General features: G+C 45.0%; 1 protein-coding gene across 1 annotated transcript in view; it reads left to right on the top strand.

Annotated features, from left to right (window-relative positions):
- The first annotated feature begins 12,682 nt into the window (after positions 1 to 12,682).
- The window catches only part of PDCD1LG2 (programmed cell death 1 ligand 2), a 49,629-nt gene continuing 47,819 nt past the window's right edge, over positions 12,683 to 14,492 (top strand). The window contains exon 1 of the mRNA XM_021694370.1: positions 12,683 to 12,757. Within this exon, the coding sequence (XP_021550045.1) occupies positions 12,739 to 12,757 (19 nt within the window). The 5' untranslated portion in view covers positions 12,683 to 12,738. The remainder of the gene's footprint in view (positions 12,758 to 14,492) is intronic.

Genomic DNA, 14,492 nt, shown 5'->3' with positions numbered 1-14,492 from the left:
GGGACGGGACGGGAAGGGACGGGAAGGGAAGGGAGAAAGAAAGAAGAAAAGGAAAGAAAAGTGAAAAGAAAAAAGAAAAGAAAGAGAAAATAGGATAGTAGAGTGATTGAGAACAACAGGGACTCTAGAGTTAGGCTGTTTGGGCTTGAATTCTGGCTTTGGGGCTTCCTATTTATTTGACCTTGGGTAAGTTACTTAACTTCTTTGTTTCTTCATACCAAAATAGTTGTGTTTCCTCAAGTCAGAAGTTGTTTTGTTTTACTACCCAACCTTGGAAATATTGTTTAACTGTACAGTGTTGGCTTGGAAAGCTTAGAGCCAATTTTATTTTTCCATTCAACGGATGTTTACTGAGTATTTACTACATGTCAAGCTTTGAGCTAGATACTGAAGATGTAAGAGAGAACAGAACAGACATGTTCGGCCTCATGGAACTTGCTCTAGATGAGGGTCTGGAGGTGGAAATATATAATAAACAAATATATGACCACGTAAGTGCAACACCACCAATAACTAAGAGATCAAGGTAAAATTAAAGAGTCAGGAACTGATTTTGAACACAGTGAGTAGGGCAGGAACTTCTCTGAAAAGGTGACATTTAAACTGTGCTGCACCAAAACTGGTATGTTTCCAGTAGGAGGTACAATTTGTACAAAAGTTTCGAGCTGGGACTGAGCTTGACGTGATCAGGGGATAGAAAGCAGGCCAGAGAGACAGAAGAGTAGCAAGTGAGGTAGGGAGAAAGGCATGATGTTGAAATGCGAGCCATACAGGACTTTGAGTGCATGGTAAAGAATTTGGTTTCCATTCTAAATTTAATGGGAGGTTGTCAAAGATTTTCAGGAGAAAAATGATTGATCCTGCTTGTGTTGAGAGATCACTTTTGCTGCAGTGTAGAAGAAGCATTGAAGGGGCATGGAAGCAGGGAGAATAGTCAGGCAATGGGTGTCGTAAGTCTGGAAAAAAGCAATTGGTAGCTCAACCACAGCAAGCCCACATTTTCTGACAGAGATCATGCATTTCTGTCTTGTGCCCAGGGAGAAGAGGAGACTCTATGGTTGGGCTTAATTCTTATTTCCCTCCCCTTTCTTGGCCCACTTTTCACTTGTGCTCTTGTGTTATATGTTAGAGACACTTAAATCCTTTTTGGATATTCTATATAGTCTTAGAATCCTAGGATAGAGATGCCTCTTTGTTCCAAAGGTGATTCATTATATTGCTTAGAAAGAATAAATATTGTTTCTCAAGGGGTTTGGTGTTTCTGGGTAAATAAGAGAATTAAGTTGGGAGGACGGTTGGGACTTTTAGAGAAAGTGGATCCAGAAAACCCAAACTGCTACTAAGAACAATTTGTAAATGTAGGTCATGGAGCTCAGAAAGAAGTTTCTCTTTGACATTTCTCCTGGATTAAATGAAAGAGAGATACTGGGGAATTCTGTGACAGTTAGGGAAGCCTCCAGTTTGGTGCCTACAAAGAGAGGAGTTACAATTGTGGAACCAAGGGGTAAACATGGAGAGAGGGAAGTACGGCAGTAGACTGCTTCCTCAAAATCAGGATGGTTATGAGAGTGCTCTGGTTTGAACTTCAAGAACTTACTGGAAATTAATAATGTCATACACACATGCGCACACAGGCATTTATTGAAAAGACATAGCAAATGTCTTTTGCAAGTGAGCTTGTGGCAAGTTGAAGTTTCATGATTATCCTTAAATCTGCTGTGGAATAGAGGCATTGACTGCCCAGTGTGGGTATGGACAGGGAGTGAATATCTGGCTGCTGTATCCATAATAGAAACGTACTGCTCCCCCTCTTCAGGCCAGCCCTCCCAGCCAGTCCAGTTTCCTTCCTTCCCAGCCAATGCACCACACATGCTTGCTAACTCTGTCCACTCTGTTTGGTCACTTACCCAGAATCTCTGTCTCTTCATTCTTAGTATCATGTCATAGCTCAGGCCTCTGACTGGGCCTTTGACAGCCTTGGATACTTCATTTGACTCAACTATCTTCCTGTTTTATTGAGCAGTGAGGTCATAATTTAATGACCTTAGACATACCGTATATGGAGTAAAATGTTTGTTAAATTTGATTACTTACTAGCATTTTTAGAAAATTAACAATTTGTAGAGATATATATTTGTATGCATGAAATATGGATGTATATATAGAGAGATAGATGATATAGACATAGAAATAAACACACATATCAGAGTGTTTGCATGGGAAAGAGATCAGTAATGCCTGTATGTCTATTGGATATAAATTAGCTGCAGCCTATGAAGAAGGGACCGAGGAAACAGGAGGGGAAGAGTAAAGAACTAGAGCTGACAAAGAGTAGAAGCAAAGATGCCCACATACCTCCGACTTTTTTTTTTTAATTTTTTATTGTTATGTTTATCACCATACATTACATCATTAGTTTTAGACGTAGTGTTCCATGATTCATTGTTTGTGCATAACACCCAGTGCTCCATGCAGAACGTGCCCTCTTTAATACCCATCACCAGGCTAACCCATTCTCCCACCCCCCTCCCCTCTAGAACCCTCAGTTTGTTTTTCAGAGTCCATCGTCTCTCATGGTTCGTCTACCCCTCCGATTTCCCCCGCTTCATTCTTCCCCTCCCGCTACCTTCTTCTTCTTTTTTTTTTTCTTAACATATATTGCATTATTTGTTTCAGAGGTACAGATCTGAGATTCAACAGTCTTGCACAATTCACAGCGCTTACCAGAGCACATACCCTCCCCAATGTCTATTACCCAGTCACGCCCTCCCTCCCACCCCACCCCCCACTCCAGCAACCCTCAGTTTGTTTCCTGAGATTAAGAATTCCTCATATCACATACCTCCGACTTTTAATGCAAAGCACGTCACTGTCAGATCGTGCCACTAGAATCCCCATTGTTCTGCCCCTAAAGATGCTGTTCTTCTCGTCTATAACCCCAGGCCAGGAGGGGCTCCATTCAATCCTCTTTCATTTGTCAGGTTTGATACTCTTAAGAGGTCTCACTTTGGGACACCTGGGTGGCTCAGTCGGTTAAACGTCTGCAGCTCAGGTCCTGATCCCGGAGTCCTGGGATTGAGCCCCATGGTGGGCTCCCTGCTCAGCAGGGAGTCTGCTTCTCCCTCTGCCTCTGCCCCTCCCCTTGTTCATGCTCTCGTGCTCTCTCTCTTTCCCTCTCTCCAATAAATAAATAAAATCTTAAAAAAAAAAAAGAGGTCTCACTTTGACTAACAGGCTGAAGACCTCCCATTGGCTTCTCTAAGGTTATCCCTCGCATATATATATATATATATTTCTGATTATTTTGGGAGTGTCTCGTTGAAGATAGATGCCCATTATTACAAACATGAAGAGGAGCAATAGTAAATAAGAGAACTTGGAGCTAGACTATGGGAGTTCAAACTCAGTTCTCCCATTTACTCAATATATGACCTCCAGCAAATGGTCTACCCTCTAAGTGCCTTGGTTTCCCTATTTATAAAATGAGACCAATGAGCGTGCCTACCTTCTAGGGTTGTTGTGAGAGTTAATTGGGTTCATATCCATAAAGCACTTGGAACTGCCCTGGCAATATTTAGACCTCTGTGAATGTTAGCCTACATTACTGCTTTCCTCTCCAGCTAGGAACTACTACAAGTAGGAGTAGACTGCTCATTCTATTCATTCCTCCTGATCACGCCTCTCCTACACCAAGCCAGTATGATAGAACGTCCCACCCTAGAACAGGATCCGAAGTGGTCAGGAAAGGAGGCTGGAGTGAAATGTGTGGCTGGCCTCTGGTTTAGGGTGAAGGGCCAGGTGTTTCTTCACCTTCCTCCACCTGTAGGAAGAGCTAGTCTGAACTGGCCAAGTCTAGATGTGGTCCAGCCTGTGTCCATGTCCTTTCCACACTCGATTCATCTTTTATTACTCTCGGGGCAGGAGAAGGTACTGAGTCTCATGGCCACCACTCACTTTTATTGCTGCACATCCCAGCTTTATTTGCTAAGGAAAATGCTCAAGATTATTGGCCAGGTGATGAGGAAAGCTTGAGGCTAGGAAAAATCTTCCCCAAACGTGATTGGAGCAAAATACCTTTGGACATTATACCCTCAGAAGGTTCCTCAAAAGTTAAGTGACGTTTTCAACCAAATGAACTTCCCTATTTGATTTCCTGGAAAAGCCAGATATTCAAAGAAATTGCATGCCCCTGGTGGCCCAACGAGATCAGTAAATTCTCCCACTGAGTTCTTTCTCAGGTCTGAAAAATTACCTGCTGGCATAGGAACATGTTTGAAATTTGTGGGAAGGGACTGCCTCCAAATATTTGCCCTCCTACCAACTGACCACTGGCCCACTTGCCCTCCCACAACTAGGTCCTGAGTTGCTGCAAAAACCACAAGTTGGTGGCTTCGTAAGTGCCATTAAGCCAGGTGACTAGCCAGTCTGTTTTTCCACAATATGTGTTACTCTAGTGGGACATGTGTCTTCAGGTATATACCCTTTGATCCAGAGATACCCGTTATAGCAAGTTTTCCCAAGGAAGTAATCAGACAAGGGCCCAGAGCTCACTGGGTGGGGTCATTTATGGCGCCATTGTTTTGTAGTATCAACAATATTGGAAATAACCTAAGTGACCATCAGTAATGATGGCTTAAATAGTGATGTACCATACATCAGTCTTTACAAAAAATCATGGGATCTATAATCACTGACATGGAAAGATGCTCACAATATCTTTGATGAGTGATAAAAGCAGTTCAATGAACAACATCCTAATATAATGACATGTACTAAAATTACATTCCTATATTCCTGTCCAGAGAGCTCTAGAAAATTATGTTCACCAAAATATTAGCAATTATCTCAGGTATAGGTATTTGGGTAATCTTTACTCTTTTTTAATTTAAAGTATATTTTATAATGATACAATGTGTCATTTTGCAAATAAAAAACAAAGCTTTCTATATTTTAATTCTGAGGGGGGAGATGAGCTAGGTTTTAATCATATTTTTGCAAATATGATCTTGGGTTGACCACGCCAATCAGGTAATAGCATAAGAATAAATAACATTTATTGAGCACTTACTATGTGCTAACAGGCCCTGTTCCAAACACTCTCCATGTCTCAAACCATTTAATCTATATAACATTCGACATTTTAGGTTTACCCCTATTTTACAGATAATGAAACAAGTACCAAGAGAGAAAGTCATTTGTTCAAGCTTCCACAGCTGGCGCAAGATGAAACAGAGAGTTGGACAGAGGTCTCTGATCATGACCCCTGTGCTGTTCCGTGCCCAGTTCACCTGCCCTTTATCTGCAGGGAGGAGCAGAAGGTGCAGCTATCTGAGAAGGAGCGAGCGGTGCTAGGAGTAGGAGTCTGTCCTCTTCCCCTGTTGTGCTGAACGCTCTTCAGCAACCCCCCCCCCACCTGTTGGCTTAACTCCTGTCAGCTTCAGTTTCCTCTTTTGTAAAACAAGACTTCTTGGACCTCCCAACTTAAAATGACTGAGTCCCCTCTATACTACTATATGGACCTGGTAGCTACTTCTATTGCGGCACTTACACTGCCCCCCACTGTCACCACCAACACCCCATCTCAGGCTGAGAGACAGACTCCAGTGTCCCTCAGTGGGCAAGTTGTCAAGACAGGCTAGAAGATAGTTGGGTGTTTCTGTGCCTGCATTTACCACCCTCTACAATAATTCTGTTCATTTGTCATTCTCCCCACTGGACGTGGGCTCCTCAAGGCAGAGACAATGTCTTGTGCATCCCCAGTGCCAGGAACATAACATCATTTAATTAATAAACACCCTTCTTAGAGTGAAACACTGGAAATTACAACCATGTGGCCTTACGATTTCAGACTAATAGTCAGGGAGAGCAATGCTTGCATATTAATTTCTTTTGGTTTTCTGTTTTCTCCCTCATCTGGCACCATGTTCAGAGTAGAAATGATCATTAAGTAAAGCAGTCGCTAATTTTTAACATGCCACTTATGCAACCTAATTCAAGAAATTATAATTTACTATGTAATAATTTTCTATATAAATTAGAAAATACCATTTACAAAATTCCTTCTGCTGGTTCAGGCATTTTCCCACCACCACTCAGAGCAGTCAAGTTACACAGCTAGTGTGAATGGAGCCCGATCCAGCTTTTCTGCCCTCTGTGTCCACTGCTCTACTTTCTACACAGTGTCTACTTTCTGTCTACTTTCCACATAGTGCCTCCCTCCTCTGACCGATTACTATGGTTTCTAAATCCCCACATGCCACTAGCTCTGGCATCTTAGGAGAGTCCCTCATATCAGAGTGCTTGCATATTCCGCCCGTGGGTAAACTGAGGATCATGAAATCAGCTCGCCTTACAAGAGAAAATCGAAGAAGCAGAGGCAGATATAAAGCACATATTGCAATAACCACTGTTTGGTTTTGGGTTCTCACCTTCCTTTCCTCCCTTTTACTCACTTTCCTTCGCAAGGATGGCGGTGACCAGAGGAATCAAACCGTGGCATTCTCTATTCCTGAGCCATCAGTAGGGTATGCTGGTGATATCAAAATCACTTGATCAAAGTTTCCCCCTAAATGCCTATTTCTGCACCCCAGTGATGGAGATTTTCAATCAGGAGGTCTGCGGCAGTGCCCAGGCACCTTCAGGCTTTTAAAGTTCCCCAGGGGATTCTGATGTGCAGTCAGGGTTGGGAAAAACTCATCTGGGTCAGAGTCTCCTCAAAACATGAGTCGGCTGTCTTCTCCTATCTCTGACTGCCTTTGAAAAGATGAATCATCACTTCACTTTCTTTTCTTTTTTAACTGAGTTGAAACCAAGAGTCAATGTGAGAACTTATTTCCTTTATCTGAGGTTGAGTTCAGATGTCCCCCCCCACTTTGTCCAAGCACTGTGTCTTCTTCTAAAGATCTTAAGGAGAAAGGACATCAGTCCAGGATGTAGGAGAAAGATTCCCTCCTCCATTCAGTCCTGGGACCATGTTGTAGTCTTAATGAGCCATGGTTAGGGAGTCCCTGGATGAAAGGGCTGTATGATACTGTGATTTCTAAAAGAAACAAACATTTGGTCTTTGGCCCAGAGCTCTGCAATCCCTTGGAATTTCGCACGTGACAAGAGCTATGTTTTTGTTATGTCAGGGAAGTGACTTTTGGATGCACCTAAGTTTGGGGCTGGTTGCCAGGAGAGCAAACTATGTGATTAGAGGCTTGGAACTTGGAGGCTTAACCCCCTGACCTCCTGGCAGGAGAGAGGTGTCAGAGGTTAAATCACTCACCAATGGCCAATGATTTCAACAGTCTTGCCTATGGAAAGAGGCCTCCATAAAAACCCAAAAGGAGAGGGTTCAAAGAGCTTCCGGGTTGGGGAATCAGAATGCTTCCACATGCCACTGTGCTGGGCCCACAGTCTACCAGGACAGGAGGGCCTTTGTTCAGGATCTCACCCTTTGTATCTCTTCGTCTGGCTAGTGATTAGTATTTTTTAATATCCTTTGTAATAAGTCGGTAATCTAGTGAGTAAATGGGTTTCCTGAGCTCTGTGAGCCTCTTCAGGAAATTAACCAAACCCAAGAAGGGGTCATGGGAACCTCCAATCAGTAGGTGCTCCATCAGAAGCCCCAAAGATGAGAGGGTAAGAGAACAGTCCCCATTCCCTTCAGGTCCCCAGAATGTCCTCCTTGGGACTTGGGACTGGCACATGAAGTGGGGTCAGTCTTGTCGGACTGAGCCCTCAACCTATGGAATCTGATATTATCTCTGGGTAGGTAGTGTTGGAATTAAGTTGAATTGTGGGATGCCCAGCTGGTGTCCAAGAGCTGCTTGGTTGGTGTGGCAAAAACCCACCCCCAACACACACACTAAAACTGGGTGCTGGCTCTGGGGAACCTTCCATCCTGAGTTACCGAGACCATACCAGGTGCATCTTAGAACGGGCCTCGATGTCTGGGGCCGACAGTCTTATCTTCCTCTGTCCTTCCAGAGATGAGCCAGGACCAGGAAACAGGAGAAACACTGCGATGCATGTAGACTATTTAGTTCCCTAGTTCTACCTTGTCCTTCTCCCCCAAACCACCCTACAAATGAGGCCAGGCCTGTGTCAGCATGCAGCAGTGAGGGGATCTCAGGTTCCTCTGCTCCTTTGTGTTACTAGAACTGTCTGATGTAACACTTGAGCAAAAATCATAATTCCACCAGCTGTCTAGGCAAACCTGATGCTGAAACCACAGGCCCGACTGCAGGAGGGACTGGAACAAGGACCAGAATTCTAGTCAGGACTGTCTCTCCCTTCTCTGCTGCTTTCTGCCATTTCTCTCATTTCATATCCATGGAATTATACAGTATGTGGTCTTTTGAGACTGGCTTCTTTCGCTGAGCATGACTTTGTCAAGGTTCATCTACACTCTACACTGAATTAGCACTTCGGTCACTTTTGAGGCTGAATGCTGTTCTGCTGGGTGGGTACACCAAAGTGGATTTATCCATTCATCAGCTGCTGGACAGTTGAGTTTGTTCCATTCGTGGCTATCATGAATAATGCTGCTACGAACATTGGGGCACACGTGTTTGTATGGACATGTATTTCATTTTCTCTTGGTTATATTTCTCCCTAGGAGAGGAGCGCTTGGGCATACAGCAGCTCTAGGTTTACCATTTAGGGGAACTAACAGAGCCCAGTCCCCCTTGAAATTCCAATCTCATATCCTTTTCAATCTTCCCCCTACTCTCAGAATAGTGTAAACATGTGGTTCGGCTATCTTGCAGTGGGAGATACAAATACTCCCAGGCTGGGTCTGGTTCGGGTCAATAAGTGTTGTCTCTGATAAGGTCCTAGGACCTCTGTGCCTGTGGCTTAGCTCCCTTCTGTGTCCCCTGAGGACACAGGAGCCATGGAGTCTTTGATGGTCACTGAGGGCTCCAGGGCCTGGGATGAGGGGTGTCCCCATTTTCTTCATCTCTGAAAACAACCCTGCAGCCCTTCCCACCCCCAGGCATGGGGTACTTCAGGGAACCTCCCTCCCACCTTCAGAAACTCCAGGCAAAAAGCGGGTGTCATGTTTTATTAAGAGCACTCTCAAACCTCAGGATATCCAGCATCCCTTTTTTTCCCCCAAATATGAGAGGGGAAGAGAACAGTCCCCATTCCCTTCAGGTCCCCAGAATGTCCTCCTTGTCTCTGGAATCCCTCTCTTGTATTTCACATTAGAAAGGCTAGTGGACCAGGTCAGCCTCCGCCACTCCTCCATTCTCCACCCTCATTTCCCAGCCCTGGACCTCAGAGACTCCCCTTACTGAATCTGACCTTTGTGACTGCGGTAACTTTGTTGTCTAAGCAGCTGTGTCCCAAGTGTTTCGTCCAGATGCAGTCACCTGGGGCGAGATGGGGCAGGAAAATACTTCATCAGTAACTTACGTCAACCCATTCAATTTCCAATAAACCTCCCTTTTATCTGAGTTGCTTTCAGGGAATGAGCCAAACCTTGACTTCTTTCCTTATAAAAACAAACGTGCATCTCTGTTGCTCTGGCCAGAACATCTTTTCCGCACCCTCCCTTTCCTCACATGAAGGCTAGGCCCTCCTTCAGGGGTCAGGGCAGGGGTCAAGTGGGATCCAAGCCACATGCGTGACTAATGTAGGATCACGAGAGGCTGATCTCCAGCCCCTGGGCTGATCATGAGTCAAGGAAAGCTGGTTTTTAGGGTGTCCCCAGGTGGTCTCCTCGCCCTCTCTGGCTCCAGGTGCCTATGACATTCTCCATTTTCAAGAGAGGGGGCTAGCTATCATTGCTTCTCATCACATTCCAGATAAACTCACATCAAAACCTTGGTTGTTGGCTTTGGGGAGGTTGCTAAGGCTGGTTCCAGATAACCTGCTGGCTCCTTGCAGTTCTCACCCTTCCTGAGCTCTTGATCTCTTCTCATTTCCCCCAAACCCTGGCTGCACTTTTTTCTCACTCTTAGGCTATGTTCTCTCTCTCTTTTTTTTCTCTATAAGGCAAAGCAGGGTGGGAAAGATTGGACTTGTTTTTTGGATCTGCACTAGTGAACGCTGATTTAGCTCCTGCTCTTTGACAAGGACTCTTCTAGGGGCTTTCCATGAACATTTACCTCACATCATATTACATTATATACATTGCATCTGGAGGAAAATATTTGGGGAAGAAAGGATAGAAATGACTTCTGCCCTGAATTCACAAGGTGATCCTGGTGAAGACGTACAATCTCTCTTTGCATCAATTTTCCCTTCTACAAAATGGATGGATGTGGCCTTGCAGACTGGTGATCATGACTATGCTTATCGTATTGCAATATTTTTGACCTAAATTCTAATGTTCCATTACCAAGTATCAGTGCAACATGGAGTGGTCTGTATTCTACCCGCACCTGCACGCGCACACGCACGCACAATTCAGCAATGTCTCTCCAGGATCTTCTATTATAAAGGGAACGACACTAAATTAAATAAATTGGAAACAGACATAAGCCTTTGGCCAAATTATTAAAATGTTTTCTTGTTGCCGTTGGTTAGCAATTGAACTGTACTGTCCATTACTGATTTTTAAGGATTATTTCTGTGTCTTTACAAAAGTCATTTGTGTCCATGGCAAGTTATTTAGGAAAGAAAATATAAGTAAAAAGGAGGCACCTTTAAAAAAATCACCTGCAAGTCGTCCACCCAGAAACGCCACTGTTAACGCTTTGGCATCTATCCCGCTGGTGTTTTGTTGAGGCGTATGGATTCAGGAGGCAAGCAAATGTGCTGAGATACCAGTTTGAGTTTTATTTGGGTGCTGCTGTCAAAACACCCCAGGCTTCCCTGGTCTGAGGTGAGTCTCTTTTCCTAAACCTCAGTTGCGCAGAGAAGAGCCCGGAGCAAAGAGTGGAGAGAAGTGGGCAGGGAGGGAGGGGCTTAGGCCAGACCGAGGAAGGCGTACAGTGGGGAGTGCGGCTCCCTCCTCACGACAAGCAGGAATGCTGGTGGGTGGTGTGGGGACCTGAAGACACTAAACTGAGAACCACACAGGGGATACAGCCCACTCCTCACACTATCACGGTAGCGGGGAAGAAGGTCAGGTAAGAACAAGCATCTGCCCCGAAACCGCCAACCCGGAGCTGTGGGCGGAGAAGCAAGTCCCCAGGGGCAGGCCGGCTTCCCACAGACACAGCCCTGTCCTTGGGGTCTAGGCAGCCAGTCCCATTTGTAGCCAACACAAGTTTCATTCCTTCTTGTTTGAGGGATGCAGTTAAAAGAACAAGGAGGAAAGGCGAACGGTGCTTTTTCAGAAGAAAACCAATTAAAGGCAAGGCCTGGAGAGAGGACAAGGAAACATTAAAGAAATGTGGCTAAGAAAGCAGGTCCTCTCTGAGCTTCAGGCCCTGTCCCTGCTCATCCCATCCCTATGAGCCCAAGGGGATGGGGCCATAGGAACGAGGTTGGTCATCCAGACTTGCTTTCAAATTGGCCTTTTCTTGCACCTGCTTTGAGTCTTACTACCGAAAAGCCTCACAATGTAGTGGGACCACAGAGGCCTACGTTCAAGAAACCTGCAGCCATTGTTCTTTATTGCTCACTGCCTGGGTGCTGATGGTAGAAAAGAGATGACCATGGATTCTTGTGGGGGAGGGTTGAAGTGAGCAGCTTGAGTGAAACTGCCTACAAATAAGGCCTTCTAACCATGCAACTGAGGAAGGGTTGCTAGACCTCGACACTTTCTTCATGTGTAAAATGGGCCTAACGGTGTCTAGACCACACATTGCTTCAAGAATGAAATGGGTTAAATAATGTTCTCCTGCAGCCTCAGAATATGACCTTATTTGAAGTAGGGTATTTGCAGATGTAATTAATTAAGAGGAGGTCATCCTGGATTAGGGTGGGCAATAATCCAATGGCTGGTGTCCTTCTAAGAAGAGGAAAGGACATTCAAAGATAGACATAGGGAAGGTCATGTGAAGATGGAGACAGAGATTGGAGTGATCAGCTACAAGCCCAGGAGAATGCCAAAGCTTGCCAGAATCTACCAGAACCTAGGAAGAGGCAAGGGAGCATTCTTCCCTAAAGCCTTCAGAGGGAGTGTGGCCTGATTTCACACATCTCTGGCCTCCAGAAATGTGAGAGCACTGTGAGCACAGGGTCTGTTGTCTGAAGCCACCCAATCTGGGATAACTTCTGACGACGACCCTAACTCACAAAGGTTATCTGTGTAAGGTCCCGGGCACAGAGCGAGAACATGCTGGTGTTCTTTCTCTCCCCTTCTCCTACCACTAAGCTTGTACCAGCTTCCCCAGGGACACAGTTCAAGGGATACCTGAGGGCAGAGAAACCATGCTTAAAAGCAAAAGCAAAACTTCTCAGTAGGTTGGGCTTCGGTCAGTTCCTCAGAACCGGTTTTGGTTTGAATTACCCTCATGTTATAAGGAAGCCTGAGCTGGATGGAGATGATATCTTTTCTTCCCTTGCTTCAAGTACCTTAAGGGACAACTTCTTATGACCCATCTTCGTATGTCCCTCTGCCAGCCAGGAAGAGTCCTGGTTTGGAGCTGCTCCTTGTTGTAGTGCTCAAGGCAGTAACCTACGTTTGTTTGGTTTTGTTTTGGCTGTTTGTTGGCTTCTAGGAGGGGATCTGACGCAAGAGAAACTGTATGGTTTTTGTATTTTCCTTTCCGTCTTTCCCTGAGGAGTGGTGCCAAGTTCTGCTGTATTTAGTAGGTTGAGATTTTCTCTTACCTCGAGTAGGTGTTGCAGACAACGATGAGGCCGCCATGGTTGGGTAAGTGTGGGCAAACTTTCACTCCATATCACTGGGGGCAGGAGGAAATCTGCCTTGGCAGTTGTGCTCAGGCGCACCAACAAGCTCATTTCTGGCTGTCTCCAAAATAGTGGGATTTCTCCTGCTTGCTCGTCTACCTATTACTCGTGTTGGGAATTTTTAGGAGAGGAGATTTTTTTTTTTCTGCACATAATAAATGCTCAGTGGAAAAAAATGAACTATCTTGAGATTGTCTCACAGCCTAGAATTGGGGAGGGTTATTGGAACTTAAAAATTTGTGTCTTTTTTTGTTGTTGTTTACGTTAGACATCTGTTTGTGGTTATTCTGTTGGCAGACAATCGCCGTCCCAGGAGAGCCAGTGTTTACAAGCTATGCTCTAAGAATAAGCTGTTTAAAACACAGAACAACAACAACAAAAAAAGCAACTAAAATTAAATTAACTTATAATACAGGCAACCATTATTTAAAAAAAAAAAAAACATGATTCGATTAGAGCAAGTTTAGCTAAATGAGAGAAACCTGCAGCCATTGTTCTTTATTGCTCACTGCCTGGGTGCTGATGGTAGAAAAGAGATGACCATGGATTCTTGTGGGGGAGGGTTGAAGTGAGCAGCTTGAGTGAAATTGCCTACAAATAAGGCCTTCTAACCCTGAACTCCTACGGTTCTGTGGAACGGAATCACAGATATCCATTGACAAAATGCACAGCAAGAATACTCAGTGTCAACAGTGATCAGACATAGTCTCAGGAGTCAAATGCCAATTGACTAGATGTTCTCCAAGCTCCCTTCTAAGCCGAAGGGTCAATGAATGGATGAACCATATTGCTCTTGTCTCTCAGAAGTAGTCTATGTGTGTTCCTCACCTGAACTCTCACTACCAGCCCCTCTTCCTTACCTGCAGCTTCCAGGTGTCTTCTCCCCATATTTCTCTCGTGTATGAGCCTTTCCATTCAACCAGAGTTCTTCCTGGGCAAGGACTGCACCTTTAAGTTCCCTCAATCCCGGGCGCCTGGGTGGCTCAGTTGGTTAAACGACTGCCTTCGGCCCAGGTCATGATCCTGGAGTCTCTGGATCGAGTCCCGCATCGGGCTCCCTGCTCGGCGGGGAGTCTGCTTCTCCCTCTGACCCCCCCCCCCCATGTGCTTGCTCTCTCTCATTCTCTCTCTCTCAAATAAATAAATAAAATCTTTAAAAAAAAAAATAAGTTCCCTCAATCCCAAGTGCCTGGCACAGTGCGTAGGCGCTCACTAGGTGCTTGTTGAGTTGTAAATGATTTGATTTGATGAGTCCGCAGCTTGAATCCCCGGATGTGGGAAGTTTGTGGAATATACAGGGGGCAGTTTGGAGTTGATTTGAGGAGACAGTGCAAAGGAACTCAGAGACAGGATTTCAGGTCATGCTTCCGAGTTCACTTGGTTTAAGATGCATGGGACAGATTCCATAGATTGTTGTGTGATGTTTTTATTCCACACAGCAGTGTCCAAATACAGCATGAACCTTCACTGGGGCATACTTGGGTTATCATGGAATGAGACCCCTGCAGCCTGACCTCCTCCTGCCGCAACCTGCTCTTCTGCAGCAGGGCTTCCACAGGTTATGTTCCCCCAGTCTTTCATCAACCAACAGAATTCCAGGATGGATGAGGGAATCTGAACGTTTATCCAGCCCTAGTCAGCTCAATGCCTTCCAGCCCTCTCTAACCCCGCTAGGGGCTGGTTCCTAGTTCTTATTT

This window comes from Neomonachus schauinslandi, chromosome 13, assembly GCF_002201575.2.
Source record: "Neomonachus schauinslandi chromosome 13, ASM220157v2, whole genome shotgun sequence".
NCBI classification, from domain to species: domain Eukaryota; kingdom Metazoa; phylum Chordata; class Mammalia; order Carnivora; family Phocidae; genus Neomonachus; species Neomonachus schauinslandi.
Note: the sequence above shows the minus strand (reverse complement) of the source record. Positions and strands in the feature narration are given on the sequence as shown.